Here is a 27,083-nt window from a genome sequence, read left to right on the forward strand (position 1 = left end):
AGACAGATACACAAGCTCACACGCACAGATACAAACATGGATACACACATCAACAGACACATACATGCACAGACAGACACACACAGCAGACACACATACGGAAACAGATAGATACACATAAACAAATACACACAAATGGACACAGACAGGCAAATACACAGGCACACACGAATAGGTACTCACATAGATACACAAACAGGCAGACACACACACACAAATAGATACACAGAAATAGACAGGTACATATGCCACACGCAAAGATAAACACATAAATACACACATACAGACACAAATGCACAGATACACCCACATAGATACACGCACACACACGGACACATACACAGATTCTCTCTTCCTGTCTGTTACTAGTATGTTACCTTAGAGAGGCAGAAATTCAATACTGAGCACTCTACTACTGCTATGAACAAAAATTAGATGCATTTATGGATTTGTTTTTATTACAAAAAGGAGAAAAAGACTGTCTTTGTCTTTGCATGACAGTCAATGGAAACTTGCAATAATATTGTGGAGGAAGCTTTAGACCAATATGTTGAGGAACCAACCAGTGAACAGGTTATCCTAGACTGGGTGCTGTGTGTAGAGAAAGGATTAATTAACAATCTTGTTGCGCAGGGTCCCTTGGGGAAGAGCAAACATAACATGATAGAATTCTTCATTAGATAGAGAGTAAAGTTGCTGAATCTGAAACTGAGATCCTGAATCTAAATAAAGGGAACTCTGAGAGTATGAGGCGTGGGTTAGCAAGGATTGACTCCTGAATCTTACTAAAGATGTTGACAACGAACAAGCAATGTTTGATACATGTGCATGAATTCTAACAATTAATCATACCTGTCTGCCGCAAAAATAAAAGAGGTAAGGTGACTCCACTACTGCTTCCAAAAAAAGTTAGGTTAGTATTAGCTCTGAGGAGGAGATATACAAAGTTGCCAGATAAAAGCAACAAGCCTGTGGATTGGGAGCATTTTAGAGTTCAGCAAGGAAGTGTTTGGAGGGATATGGGCTGGGTGCTGGCAGGTGGGACTAGATTGGTTTGGGATATCTGGTCGGCATGGACGGGTTGGACCGAAGGGTCTGTTTCCGTGCTGTACATCTCTATGACTCTATGACCTGATGATCTACATCCTAAAGTACTAAAGGAAGTGGAAATGTTGGATACGTAAGTGGTCATAGAGTCATAGAGATGTCCAGCTCGGAAACAGACCCTTCAGTCCAACCCATCCATGCCACCAGATATTCCAACTCAATCTAGTCCCACCTGCCAACACCCGGCCTATATCCCTCCAAACCCTTCCAATCATATACCCATCCAAATGCCGCTTAAATGTTGTAATTGTACCAGCCTCCACCACTTCCTCTGGCAGCTCATTCCATACATGTACCACCCTCTGTGTGAAAAAGTTGCCCCTTAGGTCCCTTTTATATCTTTCCCCTCTCACCCTAAACCTATGCCCTCTAGTTCTGGACTTCCCGACCCCGACTTTGTCTATTTATCCTATCCATGCCCCTCATAATTTTGTAAACCTCTATAAGGTCACCCCTCAGCCTCCGACACTCCAGGGAAAACAGCCCCAGCCTGTTCAGCCTTTCCCTGTAGCTCAGATCCTCCAACCCTGGCAATATCCTTGTAAATCTTTTCTGAACCCTTTCAAGTTTCACAACATCTTTCTGATAGGAAGGTGACCAGAACTGCACGTGATATTCCAACAGTGGCCTAACCAATGTCCTGTACAGCTGCCACCTTTCAAGGTTGTATCGATTCTGGAGCAGTTCCTACAGATTGAAGGGTGGCAAACGTAAACCCACTATTTAAAAAGAGAGAAAATAAAGCAGAATTACAGACCAGTCAGCTTCAGATCAGTAATGGGGAATATGCACAAATCGTGCATATTTGATGACAGCAAAAAGATGACAGCAGATTTGGAAAACATCAGTGCGATTGGTCAGAGGCAGTGTGGGCTTATGAAACACAAATACACTTGAAAAATCAACTGGAGTGATTTTGAGGATGTAACTGTAGGATAGATAAGGGAGAACTAGTGAATGGTGTGAATTTAGATTTTTAGAAATGCTTTTGATAAGGTCCCAGTAGTAGGTTAGTGGGCAAAGTTAAAGTACATGGGATTGGGAGTAATGGATTAGCAGTGATTGAGAATTGATGAGGGACAGGAGAGAGAAATTGGTAATAAACTGATCTTTTTCGGAGAGGCAGTGACTACTGGGGTACCTCAGGGATCAATGCTTGGGCCACAGTTATTCCAAATATATAACAATGACCTCAATGAGGCAACTAAATCCAACATTTCTAAGTTTGCTGATGACATCACATCAACGCCATCCTCCAAATTGCCTTAATCCTTTGCAATTTGCCGATTTGGCACGATAAGTCTGTATCTCCCTGACCCAACACTCATCCCTGCAATATCTGGATAACAAAGTTACCTACTTCAGTCTCTAACCTATCGACTACAGTTCCACCATTAACATCAGAACTCCAAACAAACTCAGCTCCCTACTCTGAGACCTAGGTCTCAGCTCTCCCCTCCGTAATTGGATTCTCGACTTTCTGACCGTCTGCAAGTCTGCAAGTAAGGATAGGTGACAAAACCTTCTCCACCATAGGTAGCACGGTGGCTCAGTGGTTAGCACTGCTGCCTCACAGCACCAGGGTCCCAGGTTCGATTTCAGCCTTGGGCGACTGACTGTGTGGAGTTTGCACATTCTCCCTGTGTCTGCTTGGGTTTCCTCCGGGTGCTCCGGATTTTTCCCACAGCCCAAAGATGTGCAGGTCAGGTGAATTGGCCATGCTAAATTGCCAGTAGTGTTAGGTGCATTAGTCAGAGGGAAATGGGTCTGGGTGGGTTACTCTTTGGAGGGTCGGTGTGGACTTGTTGGTTCGAAGGGCCTGTTTCCACACTGTAGGGAATGTAATCTAATCATAATCCTCAACTATCCCATGAGGAGAGCTTGATTTTTCTGGGCCCTGTATTCGCTAGAGTATAGAAGGATGAGAGGGGGATCGGATTGAAACGTATAAAATGCTAACAGGGTTGGACAAACTAGATACAGGGATGGTATTCCCCCTGGGTGGGGGAGTCTAGACCCAGGGGACACGGTCTCAGGATACGGGATAGACCATTTTGGACCGAGAGGGGGAAACATTTCTTCACTCAGACGGGAGGGAACCTGTGGGATTCTCTACCACAGGAGGTTGGGGAGGCCAAGTCACTGAGTATATTCAATGAAGAGATGGATGATTTTAGGTTTAAAAGACAACAAAGGGTATGGAGATAAAGCTGGAATGTGGCATTGAGGTAGAGGATCGCCCACACCCATATTGAGTGGTGGAGCAGGTTCGAAGGGCCGAATGGCCTACTCCTGCTCCCAGTTTTAAGATTTCAATAAGATTTTAAAAAAGCAGAAGAAACTGATTACCTTTATGTAACAATTCATGGATGATCCCATTTGGTAATTGATAGTCTGTCACTCTCTGATTGGCTGTGGGAAGGTGAGGCGCTGGGAAGCTTGCCATGTTGGGTGGCCAATGGCAGAGGTGTATATTGGGGTGGGGGGGGGGCAGAAATCAATAGCAGGAAGGACAGCTCCAGGGGAGTGTCCAATCAGAGGTGGGCACCAGAGGCCTCTCTCTCACTGATTGGGTAAAATATGACACACAGCAGAGTTTGCGACACGAGGAGTTGTGCCGATGTGGACCGTGCTGTCTGACAGGCCGGGAGGGTGGAATCAGCAAAACCATCCAGTGGACTGAACATTTGAACAGGACGTAAAACTGTAGGTCAACAGGGAAAAAGCAGAGGAGGAGGAGGAGCAGACAGGAAATGGCGAAACCTTTCATAAAGGCAACACAGATGTGATGGGCTGAATGGTCTGCTCTTGTGCTTTCTTATTCTAACAAGTGCCTCCTGGTGATCAGTCAGTGAAATATCACCAACAAGGGGAAGCAAGCAGGCATACACAAGAGGATGTATCTTGTTGGTAGAAACTCAGTGGCTGAAAGGCCTCCTCTTTACTGTATGCCTGAAACTGGGGGGAAACGAAACCTCAGGCCATATGATATAGGTGCAGAAACAGGCCATTCAGCCCATTGAGTCTGCTCTACCACTCAATGAGACCATGGCTGATCTGATAATCCTCACCACCACTTTCCCGCCTTTTCTCCGTAACCCTTGATTCAAGCTTTCCATGATTTATTGGGAATGACCCCTTTCCTCTTGCTGCTCCACAGGCAGCTGAGTGAGAAACAATGGAACAGGCCTCTGATACTGAGCTCTGAGCTCAGTGAGCTTGAGATTAGAGTGTAGCTGGGATTGATGGCACCTGTCTGGGGTTTGATCCCTGCTTCCCGCCTCAGGGAACCCCAGAACGTACCTCCCTGTCCTCACCATGCTAGAGCGATGGCATTAGCTCAGGGCCACTACTTCTCCTGAAGCAAGCAATCCATAACACCAGACTAACATTCTGCAAAGGCGGTTTGGATTCCACAGCGATAGATTTGAGTTTGAAAACAATCTAGTCAAGTAGTGACCATGTAACCACCATCGATTGTCATAAATATCCATCTTGTTCCTCATGTTCTTTCGGGAAGGAAATCTGCCATCCCTACCTCATCTGATCTACATGTGACTCCAGACCCCCAGCATTGCAGTTGACTTTCAGCCATTGCCTGGGCAATTAAGTATGGGCAATAAATGCTGGTTCAAACTGTGATGCCCATCTCCCATGAACAACTGGAATAGAAACACCAAGGAATTGCTTTTAGCTACAGAACTGAAGAGTTGGTGTGCCAGGGCACTGGGATGGTGGGATGCCAGTTTAATGCCCCTCATGATGAGGGTGCAAATGAAGCAAGGGGGAAGTGAGGAAGAACTTTTTTTCACCCAGTGAGTAATTAGGGTGTGGAATCTACTGCCTCGGAAATGTGGGGAGGCAGGTTCAACTGAGGCACTCAAGGGGGGCATTAGGTGGCTATTTGGATAGAAATGGTGAGTAAGGATATGGGGCAAAGGCCGGAGATTGGCACTACTAGGGGATAGATCCAATGTTTGTATGATAGGCCAAATAGCTTTCCTCTGCACTATAACAATTCCGTGATTCTGTGATTTGCACAAGCCAACCAGGATATTGGGAGTCTTCTTCCTGCCAATGGTCAAATTTTAGCGACAGTCGTTGCTGTGGGAACCATGTCAATGTTTACTGCAGATTCTCATCTCCTTTGCTGTCACTTCCTGTCAGCCCTCATAGCCCGGGCCACCTCTGTAGCTGTAGCTGCTTCCATTGGAGGGAGCGTGCAGTAATCAGAGGATACAGACTGACCACGATTGGCAAAGCCGTTTGAAAGGGAGGGGCGAGAGGGTTTGGTGTTTTCACACAGTGAGGCTTTGTGACCCGGAATGTGCTGCCTGAGAGTGGAGGCAGTCAGAGCTTTCAAGAGGGCATTCGATAAATATGAGAAGCGGAATTAAAAGTTGCAAGGCTGTGGGGAGAGAGTTGGAAAGTGAGGTAGTGTTTCAACAACTCTTTCCAACAGCCAGCACGAGTTCAATGGGCGGAATGACCTCATCATGTGCTGGTTCATTGTCACGGTTTAACACCTCTCACTATCCTGGGATTGAGAGGATGATTGGTCTAGTAGCAGCATGTTACTGCAACTTAAGTATTTTTGAATAAGCAGGAAGACTGCTGGAGAAACTTAGCGGGTCAGGTAGTGTCTGTGGAGAGAGAAAAACATTTCAAATCCAGTATAATCCTCAACACGAGTCCCCCACGAGGCTGCATACTGAACCACCGACTGCATTCCTTATAGACTCAGAACAGAACAGGGCTGAAAAATGATGAGGTTTTTTTTGCTGTTGACTGAGAGGGAGGGGGAGCGAGTGGAACAGATAGTGAGGAAGCTCAGAGCAAAAGGCAGAGGGAGTGCTACTGATGGTAAAGGAGAGATAGGGGTGTAAAATAGGCATCAATAGAGTTAGTCGTAGAGAATTGGTCAGCCCTTCTGAGAGCGAACCCATGCAAACAAGACGCTGAGAGGTAGGGGAATCAGAGTGGGGGACAGAGTTCAGGATTTGAAGTTGTTGAACTCATTGATGAGTCCTGAAGTCTGTAAACTTCTGAGTGGACGATGAGGTATAGTTCCTGCAGTTTGCACAGGGCTTCACTGGAACAGTGCCTGAGACAGAAATGTTGGCACGAGATCTACTCTCAACCCATCACATGCTGGAGCAACAGCATCTCACTGTCCACCTAGTCACTTTACAGCCTTTGGAACTCAGCATTGGGGTTGACAACTTCAGAACCTGACCTCTGACCTCCATTATGGGTACACTCCCTTCACCACCCTCCACAACTTGATGACATGGGCTTATTCACAGCAGAATTCATCAATCGTTTCCAATTAATACTGATGATTAACACCTACTCAACATCTATAGCACTTCTCTAACATCATTAACACTCCCTCTGTCTTTTGCTCTGAGCGTCCTCACCATCTGTTCTACTCAGTCCCCCGTATCAACAGCAGAAAGGTGTCGTTCTCAAGACCCTTTCAGTTCCAAAGAAAAACCATACCAGACTCAAAACGATAAGTGTTTTTCTCTTTCCACAGACACTGCCAGACCTGCTGAGTTTCTCCAGCATTCTCTGTTTTTGTTTCAGATTGCCAGCATCTGAAAAAGTTTGCTTTAATGAGTTTTTTTAAATTGTTTGAGAGTACCTGTCCCTAGTTGCCCCATGAGAAGGTGGGGGTGAGCTGCCTTCTTGAACCGCTGCAGTCCATGTGCTGTAGGTAGACCCACAATGCCCTTAGAGAGGGAATTCCAGGATTCTGATCCAGCAACACTGAAGGAACAGTGATATATTTCCAAGCCAGGATGGTGAGGGGCTTGGAGGGGAACTTGCAGGGGGTGGGGTTCTCATGTATCTGCTGCCCTTGTCCTTCTAGATGGAAGTGGCCATGGGTTTGGAAGGTGCTGTCTGAGGATCTTTGGTGAATTTCTGCAGCGCATCTTATAGATGGTAGACACTGTTTCAACTGGGCATCGGTGGTGGAGGGAGTGGATGCTTGTGGATGTGGTGCCAATCAAGCGGCTGCTTTGTCCTGGATGGCGTCAAGCTTCTTGAGCTGCATCAGTCCAGACCAGCGTCAAAGCGTGTGGTGCTGGAAAAGCACAGCCGGTCAGGCAGCATCCAAGGAACAGGAGAGTCGACATTTCAAGCATAAACTCTTTCACCCATCCAGACTAGTGGGGAGTATTCCATCATACTCCTGACCTGTGACTTGTCAATGGTTTGGGGGGGGTCAGGAGATGGGTTACTCACTGTAGTATTCCGAGCCTCTGACCTGCTCTAGTAGCAGTTATTTATGTGGGGAGTCCAGTTGAGTTTCTGATCAATGATAACACCCAAGACATTGATAGTGGGGCAATTCAATTATGGTAACACCATTGGATGTCATGGGACAAGGGTTAGATTCTGTTCTTTTGGAGGTGGTCATTGCCTGACCAATATTACTTGCCTTATACGTGATCATTGTTCAGTTCATGTTGCATTTGAAAATGGACTGCTTCAGTATTTGAGGAGTTGCGAATGGTGCTGAACGTTAAGCGATCAGTGAACATCCTCATTTCTGATCTTATATTGGAGGGAAGGTGATTGGTGAAACAGCTGAAGATGGTTGGGTCTTGGATATTCCCCTGAGGAACTCCTGCAGAGATGACCTGGAGCTGAGGTGACTGCCTTTCACCATCTTCTTTCGCACTGAGTATGACTCCCACCAGTAGAGAGATTCCACTTTGATTTCTCTCGACACTGCTGTACAGCACAGATTCTTTAGGAGAATCGGCTGGAACTATCAGCCTCTCAGCAATTACTTGGAGTCATAGAATCACAGAGGGCTGGAGCACAGAAAAAAGGCCCTTCAGCCCATTGAGTCTGTGCTGATCAAAAACCACCACCTAACTATATTAATCTCATTTCCCAGCACTTGGCCCATAGCCCTGTCATAGCGAGGGCACATCTGAATATTTCTTCAATTGTGATAAGGGTTTCTGTCTCTCTCTCCCTTACAGGCAGGGAGTTCCAGATTCCCCAACACCCTCTGGGAGAAAATGTTGTTGCTCACATCCCCCTCTGAATCTCCTGTTCCTCACCTTAAATCATAGCCCATTGGTCATTGATCTCTCCATCGAGGTGAAATAGAGTCATAGAGTCATAGAGATGTACAGCATGGAAACAGACCCTTCGGTCCAACCCGTCCATGCCGACCAGATATCCCACCGCAATCTAGTCCCACCTGCCAGCACCCGGCCCATATCCCTCCAAACCCTTCCTATTCATATACCCATCCAAATGCCCCTAAAATGTTGCAATTGTACCAGCCTCCACCACATCCTCTGGCAGCTCATTCCATACACGTAAAATGTTTAGAGTCTTGGTCATATAGCATGGAAACAGACCCTTCAATCCAACACCTCCAGGTTTCCCAACCGAAACTAATCCCATTTGCCTGTGTTTGTCCCATATCCTTCTAAACCCTTCCTGTTCATGGACCTGACCAAATCTCTTTTAAATGTTGTAATTGTACCTGCATTTACCACTTCCTCTGGCACTTCATTCCACATATGAACCAACCTCTGAGAGAGTGGTAGAGTCATATAGCACGGAAACAGACCCTTCGGTCCAACACCTCCATACTGACCAGGTTTCCCAAACAAAATATCTTCCTGCCTACCCTATTTGTGCCCCTCAAAATTTGATCCATCTCAAACAACTCCACTCTCCGTCCCCTCTGCTCTAAAACAACCCCAGTCTGTCCAATCTCTCTCCATCACTGAGACTCTCCAGCCCAGGCACCATCCTGGTAAATCTCCCTCTGCACCCTCTCCCAGTGCTACCACATCCCTCCGAGAATGTGGATTCCAGAACGGTACACAATACCCGCGCTGTGGCCTGGCCAAGGACCATTCCTGATGAAGGGCTTTTGCCCGAAACGTTGATTTCCCTGCTCCTCGGACGCTGCTTGACCTGCTGTGCTTTTCCAGCACCAGTCTATTCTAGACAGTGTTTTATACAGTTCCAGCACCACTCTATACCTCAGCTAATAAAGGCTAATATTCCATATGCCTCTGAACCTCTTTACTCACCTATCCTGATACCTGCACACCAAGATCCCTCTGATCTTTGGTGCTTCCCTGGAATATTTCATCCCTCGCATCATACCTACTTCATCCCAATGTAACATTTTAAAATTACATCCTTTAAACTGGAAAGGACTGGGGCCAGTAATCAGGGCAGTGCGGGGGGTGAGTGTCGAAAACAGAAAGGAACAAAAAATACTTTGTGCTGCTCTGAGAAAGCAGTAACTTGGAGGTATCTCTCATTGCCTCCCTGTTTACCCCATGATAGAAAACAGCATCTCTCTTCTGCACAGTCCTCTGCAATTAGACTATTATAGCAGCATACCCACTGTCAGACTGTGTAGTTATCTAGAGACTTCAATATGAGATTACACCATCTCACAGTGAATCAAACTTAAGTAAGTCCAAGAAAATCTTCACCTTAATCACAACAAAGCTTGCTTATGCTAACAAAAGCCTAGATGCTATTCCCCCATCTTTTCCGATCCTATTTTCTATCCCATTATCCTTTGCTGCATGAACTGAACTTCCTATTTATTTATTTCTATATCTGAATAGCAGGAGTACCTTTTCTGTTCCTCCAACGTACAGACCGAGTTTTGTAACTGTAACGCTTATATTTAAAATCTTTTTATATTCCTTACGAAAAGAAATGTTCTTTGTAACAGCTACAGGGGAGTTTTGGGGGCGTCATGCTGAATTGCCACCCAAGAATCTTCAAAAAACAATTCTGTCTGTGCCAACTTTAGGAGGGGACAGGCCAGGATTGGTGCTACAACGTGGTTTGGAAGGGGAGTCTCGCAGTCCGAGAGCATTTAAAGGTAGATTTCTCTCTGCATCTATCTATTGATCTGTCTCATCTTTCTGTACATCTACCTGTCTTATCTGTTGAAGTTTTGTTTTAAGAGAGGGAGCAATTTATGCTTTGTTGGTCAGCTAAAGAGTCACTGAGTAACAAACACAGAGCTTGAAACTAGCTGAAAAAAGAGAGTGAGAGAGGTGCTATCAAAGTTTTTGACCCTGCACTCATCAGAACCAATGTTAAGCTTCACAACAATTTGTACTACAGGACAAACGGTGCTGCTGGGCTGGAAAGTTCACTCTACTCGCTGGAGTTTATAAGAATGAGATGTGATCGCATTGCAGCTTATAGGATTCTTAAGGGGTTTGACAGGGTCAATGCTGAGAGGATGTTTCCCCTCATGGGAGAGTCTAGGAGCAGAGGGTACAGTCTCAATAAAGGGGCACCAATTTCAGACTGAGATGAGGAGGAATTTCCTCTCTCAGGGTATGGAACTCCTTGCCCCAGAGAGCGGTGGGGGCAGAGTCCTTGTGCATATTTAAGGCCGAGACCGATAGATTCTTGATCAGTCGTGGAATCACAGGAGAGGGCAGGAAGGTGGGTGTGAGGAATGTCAGATCATCCATGATCCTATTGAATGGGGGGAAGCAGGCTCGAGGGGCCGAATGGGCCTACTCCTGTTCCTATTTTTAACGGACTTATGGTTTGACTGACTCTGACCATGGAGAAATTAAGAGGGAATTATAAGACCACAAGACATGGGAGCAGAAGGAGGCCATTCAGCCCATCGAGTCTGCTCCACCATTCAGTGAGATTACAACTGATCTGATAATTCTCAGCTCCACTTTCCTGTCTTTTCCAAACTCTGGGGTAATTTGAAAAACAGGTTATAGGCTTGAGTTGTTTTTTCAGAGAATGGATCACCCTCTATGAATGTGTAAATACCCCAGCCAATGAGGCTGGACCAGCTGACCAATCAGCATCCTTCCCTGCTGTAGTATAAATTATTCTGACCATTTGAAATTTGGCATTCTGGCGAGATTCCTGATGAGTGCAAGATGCAAAGCTCCAATCAAATGGCTCTCTTTTCACTGAGTTTCAAGTCTTCTGAAGACTTGTCTCGTGATAGCTCCAGAAAGTCATCTCAAACAAATGTAACAAAGCAAGCCAAAGTCTGCAAACAAAAAAGGATTTCCTTGTGATGGTTTACAAGTGTCGTTTTTGCCCTCTCTGTAGTTCCAGCAAAAGCTGAGCCCTTTGACTAAGCTGTTGCGCAAAGTGTTGGTCCTTTTCAGTGGTTTCTCCATGACCCCCTTGCTTTGGCTGGTATCATTCTAGCACTGTGCTGCATTGGACATCACGAGTGCTTTCTGTCCATCTCCTTCTGCTGTTCCATTCTGATGCGTGAATATTAACATCCTGACTGTTAGCTACCCATCAGAATAATCGCGTCTTCCCTATTCTCTCCGAAAGGAGACCCGACCCATCCGATATTGAGAGTTTGGGCTCCAGGGGTGAGTTGTTCAACCCTCTCCATTCCTAACTCTGTTTGCTCATCTCATTACCTCATCCAAACAAAGGTCTTATCAATCACAGTCTCTGGATCTTTAGTTGACATCTCTCCCAGCCTCAATAGCATTTTGGTGGAGAGATTTTTTCCAGATTTGCAGCTTCCTTGGTTCCACTTCCTTGTTGTGGACTCCCTTACCAGAGGAACCTGTTCCCATCCATTGACCCTGTCAGTTCCTTCAAACCCAAGCCGCTCAGTGCCATCGCATGCTCACCTTCGACCCTCAGGGATGCACCAATCTAATCAGTGCAACCTAGTTTCCTGGATCAAGCTAGTGGAATAGTTTGTCAAAAATAAATGATTAATCTTTTTAAATATCAGAAGACGCACTTAGAGTCATAGAGTCATCGAGATGTACAGCATGGAAACAGACCCTTCGGTCCAACCCGTCCATGCTGACCAGATATCCCAACCTGATCTGGTCCCACCTGCCAGCACCTGACCCATATCCCTCCAAACCCTTCCTATTCATATACCCATCCAAATGCCTCTTAAATGTTGCAATTGTACCAGCCTCCACCACTTCCTCTGGCAGCTCATTCCATACATATACCACCCTCTGTGTGAAAAAGTTGCCCCTTAGGTCTCTTCTATATCTTTCCTCTCCAACCCTAAACCTATACCTTCTAGTTCTGGACTCCCCGACCCCAGGGAAAAGACTTTGTCTATTTACCCTATCCATGCCCCTCATAATTTTGTAAACCTCTATAAGGTCACCCCTCAGTCTCTGATGCTCCAGGGAAAACAGCCCCAGCCTGTTCAGCCTCTCCCTGTAGCTCAAATCCTCCAACCCTGGCAACATCCTTGTAAGTCTTTTCTGAACCCTTTCAAGTTTCACAACATCTTTTCGATAGGAAGGAGACCAGAATTGCACGCAATATTCCAACAGTGGCCTAACCAATGTCCTGTACAGCTGCAACATGACCTCCCAACTCCTGTACTCAATACTCTGACCAATAAAGGAAAGCATACCAAACGCCTTCTTCACTATCCTATCTACCTGCGACTCCACTTTCAAGGAGCTATGAACCTGCACTCCAAGGTCTCTTTGTTCAGCAACACTCCCTAGGACTTTACCATTAAGTGTATAAGTCCTGCTAAGATTTGCTTTCCCAAAATGCAGCACCTCACATTTATCTGAATTAAACTCCATCTGCCACATCTCAGCCCATTGGCCCATCTGGTCCAGATCCTGTTGTAATCTGAGGTTACCGTCTTCACTGTCCACTACACCTCCAATTTTGGTGTCATCTGCAAACTTACTTACTGTACCTCTTATGCTCGCATCCAAATCATTTATGTAAATGACAAAAAGTAGAGGGCCCAGCACCGATCCTTGTGGCACTCCACTGGTCACAGGCCTCCGATCTGAAAAACAATCCTCCACCATCACCCTCTGTCTTCTACCTTTCAGCCAATTCTGTATCCAAATGGCTAGTTCTCCCTGTATTCATTGAGATCTAACCTTGCTAATCAGTCTCCCATGGGGAACCTTATCGAACACCTTACTGAAGTCCATATAGATCACATCTACTGCTCTGCCCTCATCAATCCTCTTTGTTACTTCTTCAAAAAAGTCAATCAAGTTTGTGAGACATGATTTCCCATGCACAAAGCCATGTTGACAATCCCTAATCAGTCCTTGCTTTTCCAAATACATGAACATCCTGTCCCTCAGGATTCCCTCCAACAACCTACCCACCACCGAGGTCAGGCTCACCGATCTATAGTTCCCTGGCTTGTCCTTACCACCCTTCTGAAACAGTGGCACCACGTTTGCCAAAGTCTTCCGGCACCTCACCTGTGACTATCGATGATACAAATATCTCAGCAAGAGGCCCAGCAATCACTTCTCTAGCTTCCCACAGAGTTCTCAGGTACACCTGATCAGGTCCTGGGGATTTATCTGCTTTTATGCGTTTCAAGACATCCAGCACTTCCTCCTCTGTAATCTGGACATTTTGCAAGATGTCACCATCTATTTGATACAAGTGATTTGATTGTGTCTGCATCACCAGGCTACACGGAATGAGCCAGAACTGGCCGCCTTGGGAAATGGGATCTACTTTCTTAGATCGTAGCATGACCATTTTTACCTTGTAAAAGTGACATTGCAGATTTATCATGGTTTAGTATGATGTAGCGCAGAAGAAACCATTCAGCCCATTGTACCCTGCTGGATCTTTGAAAGAGATACTCACTTAGTTCCAATCCCCCTGTGATTTCCCCTAATGTTCTGTGAAATTTCTGTTCAAGTGGACGAGTCCCTTTTCAGAGTTGCTATCAAATCTGTTTCCACACCCCTTTCGGGCTCTCAACTCTCCCTTTCTTCAGAAAGTAACCACTCCCACTCCTACTGGCTTCCCCTTTTGTATCAGTGCCCATCATTCCCATTATGGGGAAATGGAGGTAGCCCCTTGTGTTTCCCCCCAGGGTTAGGCATCTACATATTCCCATGTGGTATTCCCACCTGGCAGCTATGGATAGGAATTGACATCCTCAGACATAAACTGCCTTTGCGTCACATTTGTGAAAGATATAGACAGGTTGAGTGAATGGGTAAAATGTTTGATTTGGAGGTGCTGGTGTTGGACTGGGTGGACTAAGTCAAAAGTCACACAACACCAAGTTATAGTACAACATGTTTATTTGAAATCACAAGCTTTCGGAGCAACACTGCAAAAGCTTGTGATTTCAAATAAACATGTTGGACTATAAGCTGGTATTGCGTGACTTCTGACTGTATATAAGTGAGGTGATGGCCTCGTGGTATTATCGCTGATAATATATGATTTCTGACTTAATGAAATGTTTGGCAGATGAGAGTAGTAATGTGGGGAAATGTCAGCTTACCCACTTTGGCAAGGAGAACAGATACGTTGGATATTACTTAAATGGAGCGGGACTGCAGAAAGTTGCATTGCGGAAAGATCTGGGTATCTTTGTACGTGAACTGCAGAAGGTTAACAAGCAGGTTGGCAAGTGACTAGGAAGACACATCAGCCTCTATGGATTTACTAGAATGGTTACCGGGATGAGGAACTTCGGTGATGAGGATAGATTGAAGAGGTTGGGACTATTCCCCTTGGAGAGAAGAGGGGAGATCTGATAGAGGTTTTCAACACCATGAGCGGGCTGGACAGAGTGGACAGGGAGAAGCTGTTCCTGTATGTGAACGTGACAAGAAGGAGGGGTGTAGATTTAAAGTGGGATGCAAGGGTGATGGGTTAAAAGAACTGGTTTACCCAGCGAGTAGTTAGGGTGCAGTTTACCCAGCGAGTAGTTAGGGTGAGGTTTACCCAGCGAGTAGTTAGGGCGCGGTTTACCCAGCGAGTAGTTAGGGCGTGGTTTACCCAGTGATTAGTTAGGGCGCGGTTTACCCAGCGAGTAGTTAGGGTGAGGTTTACCCAGTGATTAGTTAGGGCGCGGTTTACCCAGCGAGTAGTTAGGGCGTGGTTTACCCAGTGATTAGTTAGGGCGCGGTTTACCCAGCGAGTAGTTAGGGCGTGGTTTACCCAGCGAGTAGTTAGGGTGAGGTTTACCCAGTGATTAGTTAGGGAGTGGTTTACCCAGCGAGTAGTTAGGGCGTGGTTTACCCAGCGAGTAGTTAGGGTGAGGTTTACCCAGCGAGTAGTTAGGGAGTGGTTTACCCAGCGAGTAGTTAGGGCGTGGTTTACCCAGTGATTAGTTAGGGAGTGGTTTACCCAGCGAGTAGTTAGGGAGTGGTTTACCCAGCGAGTAGCTAGGGTGTGGTTTACCCAGTGATTAGTTAGGGAGTGGTTTACCCAGCGAGTAGTTAGGGTGAGGTTTACCCAGTGATTAGTTAGGGAGTGGTTTACCCAGCGAGTAGTTAGGGTGAGGTTTACCCAGCGAGTAGTTAGGGCGCGGTTTACCCAGCGAGTAGTTAGGGTGAGGTTTACCCAGCGAGTAGTTAGGGCGCGGTTTACCCAGCGAGTAGTTAGGGTGAGGTTTACCCAGCGAGTAGTTAGGGCGCGGTTTACCCAGCGAGTAGCTAGGGTGTGGTTTACCCAGCGAGTAGTTAGGGTGAGGTTTACCCAGCGAGTAGTTAGGGTGAGGTTTACCCAGTGATTAGTTAGGGAGTGGTTTACCCAGCGAGTAGTTAGGGAGTGGTTTACCCAGCGAGTAGCTAGGGTGTGGTTTACCCAGCGAGTAGTTAGGGCGTGGTTTACCCAGCGAGTAGTTAGGGTGAGGTTTACCCAGCGAGTAGTTAGGGTGCAGTTTACCCAGCGATTAGTTAGGGTGCAGTTTACCCAGCGAGTAGTTAGGGTGAGGTTTACCCAGTGATTAGTTAGGGTGCGGTTTACCCAGCGAGTAGTTAGGGTGCAGTTTACCCAGTGATTAGTTAGGGTGCGGTTTACCCAGCGAGTAGTTAGGGTGCAGTTTACCCAGTGATTAGTTAGGGTGCGGTTTACCCAGCGAGTAGTTAGGGTGAGGGCGGCAAGGTAGATGCTGAGAGAATGTTTCCTCAGGTTGTGGGGGGGGGGGGAGTCTGGAACTAAGGGGCACAGTTCCAAAATTCTGTCTTTCATTTGAGATAAAGGAGGAGATAATATTTGCTCTAAGAACCTCATTAGACTGTGCACTCCTCCAACAGCAGCAGAGACCTGTTGAGTTGGGTTGAATTTGATCAAAGAGGGTTAGAGTCATGGGGCTGCACACAGGAAGGGAGGGGTTAAGGTGACAGTCATATCAGTCATGACCTCAGTGGAAAAAAGGAGATTGAGGGGGGACCTGATTGAGGTTTACAAAATCGTGAAGGGTACAGGCAGGGTGGATAGAGACAAGCTTTTTCCCCAGGGTGAAGGATTCAATAACGAGAGGTCATGCTTTCAAGGTGAGAGGTGGAAAGTTTAAGGGGGATACACGCAGCAAGTACTTCACACAGAGGGTGGTGGGCATTTGGAAGGCGTTGCCAGCAGAGGTGGTAGAGGCAGGCACGGTAGATTCATTTAAGGTGCGTCTGGACAGATGCATGAGTAGGTGGGGAGCAGAGGGACACAGATACTTAGGAATTGGGCGACAGGTTGAGACAAGTACATTTGGATCGGCTCAGGCTTGAAGGGCCGAAGGGCCTGTTCCTGGGCTGTAAATTTTCTTTGTTCTTTGTTCTCACTAAATGGTGAACCAGGCTCGAATAGCATCCTCTTGCATCTGAGTCTAACGTTCGTGTGCCCCCCCCCCCCCCCCCTCTCTTGAGGCGTTGGATTGGTTGTCACTGCCTGGACTCGGTACAGAGGCTGGAGGTTTGTTTTGTGAAGATTGTTTCCTTTGGGTCATGCGCCAGTTGTAACCATTTCTGTCGAACAGTCAATAACACCCTGCACCATACAGCACTGTCACACTCATGAAATATTCCAGGAGCATCATTAGAGACGGTGGCACTGGGGGAGTTGTTCAGGAGAGCGGGTCTCATGTTTGGTCAAGGAGCTAGATTTTATTGAAGATTTTGAGTGAGGGGAGAGAGAGAGAAAAACTTAGAACACAGGAGGAGGCCATTCAGCCCTTCAAGCCTGCTCTGCCATTCAATATGATCCAACTCAATAACCTGCGTTGTTTGATGCACATTATTTTCTGTTTGTAAGCCTGTAATTTAGACTTTAGTTTGGGGTTTTGGTTAGACAGGTGACAGGTATGTGAGATAGAGACTAAGTGCACTTGCGTTGATCTACACTTGGATCAGAACACGCTGCCACTGGGTTAGAGAGAAATGGTTTCCCCATGTTACTTCACTCACTCCCTTCCCACCTCACCACCTTTGAACCCACATCCCTCCTAACCCTCTCCGCCTCCATCTGAACAAAAAACACCGAGGTCGGTTCCCATGACAACTATACGACGCGGAAACGCAAAGGAGGCAGCTCACCACCACCTTCTCCAGGGCAACTAGGGACGGGCAGTAAATACCAGGCTTACCAATGTCACCCTGGAACAACGTAAAAGAACATAAGTAAAAGGGACTCATCTGGCCTGTTGACTCTGGTCTTCTATTCATTAACACTGTAGCTAATCATTTACTGTGCCACAGAACAAAGCCAAATAAGGCCAGTCAGCCCGTCAAAGCTGTACTTGCCCTTTGATTGAGCATTGGTCTCACTACCTGAAGAAAAAGGGCCTATGCCCAAAACATCGATTCTCCTGCCACCTGACCTGCTGTACTTTTCCAGCACCACACTCTTGACCCTCCCTACCATAATCAAACCCTTTTTGAATCATTGAATCCCTGCAGTGTGGAAGTAGGCCACTCGGCCCCTTGCAAATGCATCCCACCTCGACCCACTCACCTTATTCTATCCCTGGATTTTCATGGCTAACCCACCTGCACACTATGAGCCATTTATCATGTCCAATCCACCCTAACCTGCACATCTTTGGACTGTGGGAGGAAACCGGAGCACCCGGAGGAAACCCACACAGACACGGGGAGAATGTGCAAACTCCACACAGACAGTTGCCCGAGGCTGGAATCGAACCCGGGTCTCTGGCGCTGTGAGGCAGCAGTGCTAACCACTGAGCCCACAAACCTGTCTGGGTGACCTCTATGTCCTGCAGTCGCTTCAGCATCCAGAAGCCTTTTGTCCTGATTACGCTTGGCAGCTGGAGTCTCCACAGCCCTCTGGCGGGGAGGAGGCTGAATGATTCCCAACCCCTTCTGAAATGGAGAGTTTCCTCCTCATCTCGGCCCCAAAATGGCGAACGTGGCTTGAGGCCTGGTCTTTACGCCTGGTGGCTAAGTAGTTCCAGAGCAGGCGAGGAGCTGATGGATGCTGCGAGCGATCTTTCTTTGTTAATTCGACTGGCTCCCTTTGTGTCGTTAAGCTGTTGTTAGTGTCCATGAGCTCTCGAACCTGGACCCATTTTGAGACTCCACTGCCCAGAATATGGCAAGTGACAAACCCTGAGGAATTCTAGAACAGCAGTGATACTGTGATCATAGTTAGTGTGTTGCTATTAGAAATGTTAATTACAGCTTTACTCATGGGATTCGAATTTCACAATATTGATGTTTGCTCTTGTGTAACCTATCGGGAATTAGCAAAAGGAATTTGTAGATTTATAAAAAGCAGGTACTGGAAAAAGAACATAATGTTTGACAGCTGGTATAAAAAAAGAGAAAATAGTGAAATTTGTGTGTGTCTGCGGGGAGAGTTTCTTTTCTAACTGTGGAAAATTAGTGGTACCATGCGGTGATTGATTTATATTAAAAAATGCTTTTTTTGGGGGAGCGAATGTAGCCCAAGAGTCTTAACATGTGTGGTCACCAATCTCCAGGACTGGAAGCTGATCCTCAGTACACGCCATCGAATATTCCAGCATAAGGCCATTATATCTGTGATTGTCATTTGACTGAGGTCTTTCATTAATCCCACTGCGTCTACCAGACCCTCCCCCACATTCTCACACACACAAACACACTCACACAAACATACACACTCAGACAAACACACTTACATGCACACACGCATGCACACACACACTCTCACACACACACATACAAACACTCACACAAGCATACTCACACACTCAGACAAACACACTTACACATGCACACACGCAGGCACACACACACTGTCTCACACAAACGCACACACACAAACACGCTCACAAACATACTCACTCACACGCACACACACTCTCGCACACACATGCACACACAAACACACACACAAACGCACACTCACATACACAGACACACACACACAGACAATCTCACACACAGACACTCTCACACACACACACAAACACTCTCCCACACACACACAGACACTCTCCCACACACACACACACGCACACACAGACACTCTCCCACACACACACACAGACAATCTCACACACAGACACTCTCCCACACACACACACACGCACACACACACAGACAATCTCACACACAGACACTCTCCCACACACACACACATGCACAAATTCTTGAAAGTTCCTGTTGAATCTGCTTCCAAGAAATCTCTCCAGATCACAACGAGGACAGAGCTGGAGATGAATTTCTTACTTCCCAGGTTTCATTTGAGTCTGGAATTCTCTTCAGAAGTGTAGGCTGGACTATATTCAAGGGCTCAGTAAGACTGATTTTTGGTTGAGGAGGCAATCAAGGGGTATGAGGGGCTGACAGGCCACAGGACTTGAAAACACAATCATGCCAACCATATTCTTGTAGAATGGTGGAGCAGACTGGATGGACTGAATGGTCTGTTCCTGCTATAAATAAATGCATTCTTATGAGTAGCCGCATGAGAAGAATTCCACATGTCTCCACTCTTGTCTCTTAATCTGTGTCCATGAGAAACAGTTTCTCCTTATTGAGCTTGTGCTAGCGTTAGTGCTTTAAGAGCTGTGTCACTTTAAGAGTTTGATATGCTATTACACCAAAGTCCAGGGTGGAAGTCACGTGATCAGTTGCCATATGCAGCCGCGCAAGAAGCACGCGTGTAGGAGGTTACATACATAGTAACTCATCACTGTGAATTGTGGGTAAGCTGTTCGTCAACTTGTTTGAGATTTTCAAGGTTAATGAATGTAAGTGTTTTTACTGATAATATAAAACTCATAAGCCATGCTGGATCATTTTCCTAATGAAAACTGACAGAGGAAAGGAAATCTGCCAGCCTTATCTGGTCTGGTTTACACATGACTCTGGACTCACAGCAATGTAGTTGGTGCTTAACTCCCTCTGAGCAGTCAGGGATAGACCATACTGACCAAAAGTGCCGAGATCCCATGAACGGATGTTTTAAAAAGTTGCTGAGATACATCTCAGAGAAGCTAAAGTTCTGTGTTTCGACCCTCCCTAGAAAGAGTGGTGTTCATAGAGAGAGAGGCCTCAGGGGGAGCTGGTCTCTGCGGAAAGGAATGGCTTTATCTGTGGTGTAGACTAGGAATGTATACCGAACAGAGACAGTGGAGGCAGGGTGTGTGGACTCTAAAGAAACGGTCACACAAAATTCCAACTTGTCCCAAATTCAGGGGCTAAATTCTTCTCCAAGTCGAATGCTGAAGCTGGTGATTGGGAAAGGCAACTCCTAAAAGTCTGCTTTCAGACATCATTCAGAAGATATTGATATCCAGAGGCTCACTTTCCACAGCAGAGTGGGTGTGTGTGTGTGTCTGTGTGTGTGTGTGTGGTGTGTGTGTGTGGTGTGTGTCTATGTGTGTGTGTGGTGTGTGTGTGTGTGTGTGTGGTGTGTGTGTGTGGTGTGTGTCTGTCTGTGTGTGGTGTGTGTGTGGTGTGTGTGTGTGTGTGTCTGTGTGTGTCTGTGTGTGTGTGTGTGGTGTGTGTGTGTCTGTGGGTGTGTGTGTCTGTCTGTGTGGATGTGTGTCTGTGTGTGGTGTGTGTGTGTGTCTGTGTGTGGTGTGTGTGTCTGTGTGTGGTGTGTGTGTATGTATGGTGTGTGTGTGTGTGGTGTGTGTGTATGTGTGGTGTGTGTGTGGTGTGTGTGTGTCTGTGTGTGTGTGGTGTGTGTCTGTGTGTGTGTGGTCTGTGTATGTCTGTGTGTGTGTGTCTGTATGTGTGTGTCTGTGTGTGGTGTGTGTGTGGTGTGTGTGTGTCTGTATGTGTGTGTCTGTGTGCGTGTGTGTCTGTGTGTGTGTCTGTGTGTGTGTCTGTGTGTGTGTGTCTATATGTGTGTGTCTGTGTGTGGTGTGTGTGTGTGGTGTGTGTGTGGTGTGTGTGTGTGTGTGTCTGTGTGTGGTGGGTGTGTGTGTGGTGTGTGTGTGTGTCTGTGTGTGTGTGTGTCTGTGTGTGTGTGTGTCAGCCTGACCAGATTACCCAATGGTCTTACTAAATGAATAGTCCAGAGTGACATAGCGCTCGTCATGAAGGGCAGAGTAACCTGATGGGTTTCTCACATTCTGGGCATGGGCCTTACTGTTATGACACAGGGTAAACCCCTCCCCCTCCACTAATTTAAACCAGCAACACAGAAATGATTTACCCCATGTGGTAATCTGTGAACATTTGAGAGGCCAGGAACAATTTAAAGTAAAAAGTAACAACTTGATTTCTTAAAGTCCAACAGAGAATAATTAATTAACGACTATTTACAACTCTTTTCTCTAACCTATCTTTTATTTTCCCCTTCTACAATACTAGTCTGATAAAACTCCTGATTAAGATTTACCAAAATTCAAATTTCAAAACCAGCCAGCTGTCGAATCTTCCCTTTGTATCTTCCTCTGGAGATTTCTTCTTAGGATTTCTCTTTCACAGGTGGTCGATAGATAAAGGTATCTTTAAGAGATCTATTCTCCAGACAGTCTGCATGTGTCCTTGGTTGGTGGTTCTCCTCTCAATTGTTCAATTTTCCCCAGTCTTATACCCCCAAAGTATTGGATTGTGTCATTAGTTTTTAATATTGTCAATATACTCAATTCAAACTTGATTGAAGTTTGGTATGTTTTTGCGGGTATAATTTAAACTGATTGGCCCAATTCGAATTTGTTTTTGTCTCCAGACAACCAGCTGCCCATCTGCTGGGCCACATGTTACATTGTACTGTATTCAGCACACTTGGTGCTATCAGGCGGTTCTGCTAGCTTTTAACTCTCTTAAAAGTACAATACACTCACATCTTCATAACACTTACTATCACCAGCATGTGCCTGAAACACAAGTTTAGAAAACCCGGCCAAACCATCACCTGGAAAAGTTCTTGTGCATTTACAGGGCAAACTTATCTCAAAAAGCAAGGGCAAGTGAAGAGGTCACCCCGAGTCACCTGCAGGTACAGCATTGTGTGGAAGGTCAGAGTCATGCATCTGCACTGGGATCCTGGGTACTACCAGAGCTTTCTGAGCAGGGGCGCGGGAAGACTAGATCTTACCAAGTCACAAAGCCCAGATGTAGCTCTCAGGGCTAAAGGGATCAAAGGGTGGGTGGGGAAAGCAAGAAAACAGGGGACTGAGTTGGATGATTAATCCTGATCATATTGGATGGTGAAGCAGACTCCAAAGGGCTGAATGGCCTACTCCTGCCTCTATTTTCCATCCAATGGAGCAGACATTGAGGAGAAACAGAACCTCGGGGGACTGTACGTCCCTTTTCTTGTGCTCAAAATACACACAGCAGTGAGCTTGGATAATGGGGTGGAGCACCATCAGGATGACAAGTAACATCTGAACAACATGCAAGACACCAACCTGTCTATGAGTCAAGAGCACCCAACAGTAAAGTCTGTTGTCTGAAAGGTTTCACCACCACAAGGTCTGGAAGGATAGTTAAACCACCTAGACGTTATCCAAAGTCTTTCGTTCTTCATGTTTTTAGTTGTTTGCAGTTACTCTAATGTATACATACTGTCACTGTAGGTTCATGTAATCTTTATTTTGGGGATAAAAGGGAATATTTCAGAAAGTGATCACTTTATTCTCACAATCTGGTTCATTTCATTCAGGACATTCTCATGTTACTGTTCATTTTCTTTGGCATAAAAACAAATGCTGTTAGGGAGGGAAATCTGTTGTCCTTACCCCGTCTGGTTTACATGTGTGTCCAGACCCACAGACAATGGGATTGAGTCTTAATTGCCCTCTTCAATGGCTGCGCAAACCATTCAGTTCAAGGGGCGATTAGAGAATGGGCAAAAGGTCCATCCTCACAGACAATGCCCCCATCCCTTAGAAATCCAGATATGCCTCATCTCCCAGCTCCCCCATATCAACCCCACTGGATTCATCCTCAGAAAACTCCAATGCAGTTGTCAGACACTCTCGCCCTTTTAGGAAAGCCAAGTTGATTTTGTCTGACCTTACAAAGAATTTCTGAGTTAACTGTTAAGATGCCCTTAGTAACAGCTTCCAGTATTTTCCCAATGACTCATGTCAAGCAAAGTGGCCTGTAGTTCACTGTTTCACATCTGCCTCTTTTTCAATGTTGATACTAAGTTCCACTGGGATTATTCTAGGATCTGGGGAGGTTTGGCAAATGATCATCAGAATGCTGATGTCTTTCAGAATCTTAGGTTGTAGGCCATTCGCTCCTGGGATATCATTGCCTTTTAATCATTTAGAATCTCTCACTTTCTTCCCTGCAAAGTGCTAGTTTTTCACCCCATTAGTTCCCTCCATTCCTGCTGAGTAATTAATGCAGTGTTTCCTAGCTTTGTTTAAGTAAACGTGGCCTTAACGTGGACTGTTTCACACAAAATGATGCCGGCTCTGCCCCCTGCTCATGGTGTTGGCTGACCCCCTCGCTACGCAAATACCAATTGTTGTTGTAAAGGCCCTGATTGGCTACATTTCTTCCTCTAACGCCCTCGTGTCCGACGGAGATCTGGATGGGCAGATGGATATTCTGAAAGGTGCCAAACTCTGAGGAGATGTCACTCAGTCTGGAGTCGGATAAGATCCTCTGGCCTCAATCTGTCAATGTACTTGCAGATTGACTTCATTTAAAGCGACCGTATTCATTCAGAAACCACTCCCACAGCATCTGCCTATCAAAAAATCACATCCTTTTTTATTCCATCACTGTGTTTCTGAACTTACAACATTAGCTGTCAATCGCAGAGTATTGTCACCTCCTGCAGCCCCTACTCCCTGGAACCTTTCTCTCAAACACATCTGATATTGTTAAAACTTGGGAAAGTTACATCACTGCATGTTTGAATCTGACCCAATGATCGACCCATTGCGAATCCAACACAAGGCACCTTTCCTGATACTGGTTGTGAAAAGACCCTTCCCCCAGGTAGAGTCTACAGCCCAAGACCCCTGATGTTCACACCAACACATCTTCAGGCAAACAGCAGCGTGGATTTGAGAATTTTCCACCGAGACGCTAATACAAGCCAACAAAAGTAATGACCAACTGCAGCATCGTGCCTTCTCTTTATTCTTTCATTGCAGTGTAGGGTTCAATGGTATTTATTCCCCATCTCCAAGTGCCCTTTGAACTGGATGGCTTGCCCAGCCATTTCAGAGGGCAGTTAAGAGTCATAGAGTCATAGAGATGTACATCACGGAAACAGACCGTCCATGCCAATCAGGTATCCTTACATGATCTAGTCCCATTTGCCAGCACCCGGCCCATATCCATCCAAACCCTTCCTATTCATATACCCATCCAGATGCGTTTTAAATGTTGCAACTGTACCAGCCTCCACCACTTCCTCTGGCAGCTCATTCCATACACGTACCACCCTCTGCGAGAAAAAGTTGCAACTTACGTCTTTTTTAAATAATTCCCCTGTCCCCTTAAACCTATGCCATCTAGATCTGAAATGTTGTGGGTCTGACTGGGTAAGGCCAGACTGGGTAAGGACGGCAGATTTCACTCCCTGAGATGGCAAGACTGACAAGATGTAGAGAGACTGGATCAGTTAGGATTATGTTTTATTATATTCACTTGAGTTTAGAAGAATGAGGGTGGGGGTGGTAAATTCTCACAGAAACCTATAAAATTCTAACCGGACGAGACAGGGTAAACACAGGAAGGGTGTTCCCGGTGACCGGGGAGTCCAGAACCAGGGGGTCACAGTCTAAGGATACAGGGTGGGCCATTTCGGACTGAGATGAGGAGAAATGTCTTCACCCAGAGAGTGGGGAGTCTGTGGGATTCTCTGTCACAGGAAGTGGTTGGGGCCAAAACATTGAATGTTTTCTAGAATTGATTATAGTTCCTCAGTCATTATTATGGAAACTACTTTCATATAATATTTTTTAAAGTGTAATTCATTGAATTTAAATGCCATCACTGCTGTGGTGGGGTTATGAGCCCACGGTGTAAGAGCATTTTGTATTCGCATGTGGAGTGAGTGTGTTGCTGGCAAGGCTGGCTATTATGGCCCATCCCTAATCACATGGTGATGAGTTGCCTTCTAGAACTGCTGCAGTCCCTGTGCTTGAATTGGATTCAAGAGCAGGTCAGAGGCCTGGAATCCTACAATGAGTAACTCACCTCCTGACTCCCCCAAGCCTGTCCACCATCTACAAGGCACAAGTCAAGATGTGTTGGAATGCTCCCCACTTCCCTGGATGGGTGCAGCTCCAACAACACTCACGAAGCTCCACACTATCAAACCAGCCCACTTGTTTGGCCCTACACCCACAAACATCCACTCCCTCCATCACTGACGCTCAGTAGCAGCAGTGTGTACCATCTACAAGATGCACTGCAGAAATTCACCAAAGATCCTCAGACACAACCTTCCAAACCCATGACCACTTCCATCTAGAAGGACAAGGACAAGGGCAGCAGATACATGAGAACACCAAGTTCTCCTCCAAACCCCTCACCACCCTGACTTGGGAATATATCACCGTTCCTTCAGTGTCGCTGGGTCAGAATCCTGGAATTCCCTCCCTAAGGGCATTGTGGGTCTACCTACAGCACATGGACTGCAGCAGTTCAAGAAGGCAGCTCAGCCCCACCTTCTCAAGGGGCAACTAGGGGCAAGGGAATAAGTACAGGCTGTCTACCTACAGCACATGGACTACAGTTCACACTCACCTTCTCAAGGGCAACTAGGGACGGGTAATAAACGCTGGGCCCAGGCAGCGACACCCACGTCTTGTGAAAATTTTTTAAACATCTAGGTAGCCTTTCTCTTGCTGGCAATATTCTGACTTGCAAATGTTACTTGCTACGTACTGAGTCAAAGCTGGAATTTGTTCAGCAGTTGGTGCTTGTGGGAATTGTGAATGATCCTGGATAACACGTGGTCATCAGCGAGCATCCCCACTTGCGACCTTTAGGAAAGAGGCAAGGTTGTGGCTGGAAGACTGGAGGCTGAAGGGGACACTAACCTGAGGAAATACTGCAGCAGGAGTACAGATAAATGTTGTTTTGTGTGATTACAGGCTGCAGCTGCAGCAATGCCAAGTTTGGAAACGGTTAACACATTTTTGGTTTCACATTTAGTGAGTTTACGGTCGAAATCTCTTGAATTTGTCAAAGAGACAGCCTTTTGTAAATCAGACCAGTCTTTTTGGTTCTCTCATCGACTGTATAATATATCGCTTCTGCCCTAACTGCAGTGCTATTGATTTTGTTTTGAGCAGCGTTGTCTCTGCACTTTTGGACGGGGATTTACATATTTCCGTGGATAGATTGCAGACTTTGAAGCTGCAACCCACAGCTATTCTACAGAATGATGGCAAACAGGACCTGCCAGTGGGAGGGAGGGTGAGGGGGACAAACATCACAGCTTCTAAGATGGTGGACATTTCCTGCTAACCTGGCTCAGTTTGCCTTTCTTTGCTGGTTTCTGGTTTATACATCCTGCAGCCACTTTATTTGTGACACTAACCTACTCTACATGTTGTAGAGACACACGTTAGAATGGTTTTAGTGGCACAGGAGAGCTTTCATTTCAGCTTATTCACAGGATGTGCGTGTCACTGGCTAGACCACCATTTATTGTCCCTCCCTAATTACCCAGAGGGCAATTAAGAGTTAACCACCTTGCTGTGGGTCTGGAGTCACATGTAGATAGATAGAAGGTAGATGGAATCCCTACAGTGTGGAAACAGGCCCTTCAGCCCAATAAGGCCACACTGAACCTCCAAA

At 46.2% G+C, this 27,083-nt stretch overlaps 1 protein-coding gene across 5 annotated transcripts in view; it reads left to right on the forward strand.

The window, feature by feature from the left end:
- The window catches only part of znf521 (zinc finger protein 521), a 496,625-nt gene that overhangs the window by 239,129 nt on the left and 230,413 nt on the right, over positions 1-27,083 (forward strand). For 3 of the 5 annotated variants that reach the window (XM_043687613.2, XM_087986742.1, XM_087986741.1), the window contains exon 5: positions 9,926-9,997. The exons of the other annotated variants lie outside the window; for them this stretch is intronic. In XM_043687613.2, coding sequence (XP_043543548.2) covers positions 9,926-9,997 — 72 coding nt within the window. The remainder of the gene's footprint in view (positions 1-9,925; positions 9,998-27,083) is intronic. 5 annotated transcript variants of the gene reach the window in all.

Source organism: Chiloscyllium plagiosum, unplaced genomic scaffold (assembly GCF_037043375.1).
Source record: "Chiloscyllium plagiosum isolate Xiang-an unplaced genomic scaffold, Cpla_swu_hap1 HiC_scaffold_4, whole genome shotgun sequence".
NCBI lineage: Eukaryota > Metazoa > Chordata > Chondrichthyes > Orectolobiformes > Hemiscylliidae > Chiloscyllium > Chiloscyllium plagiosum.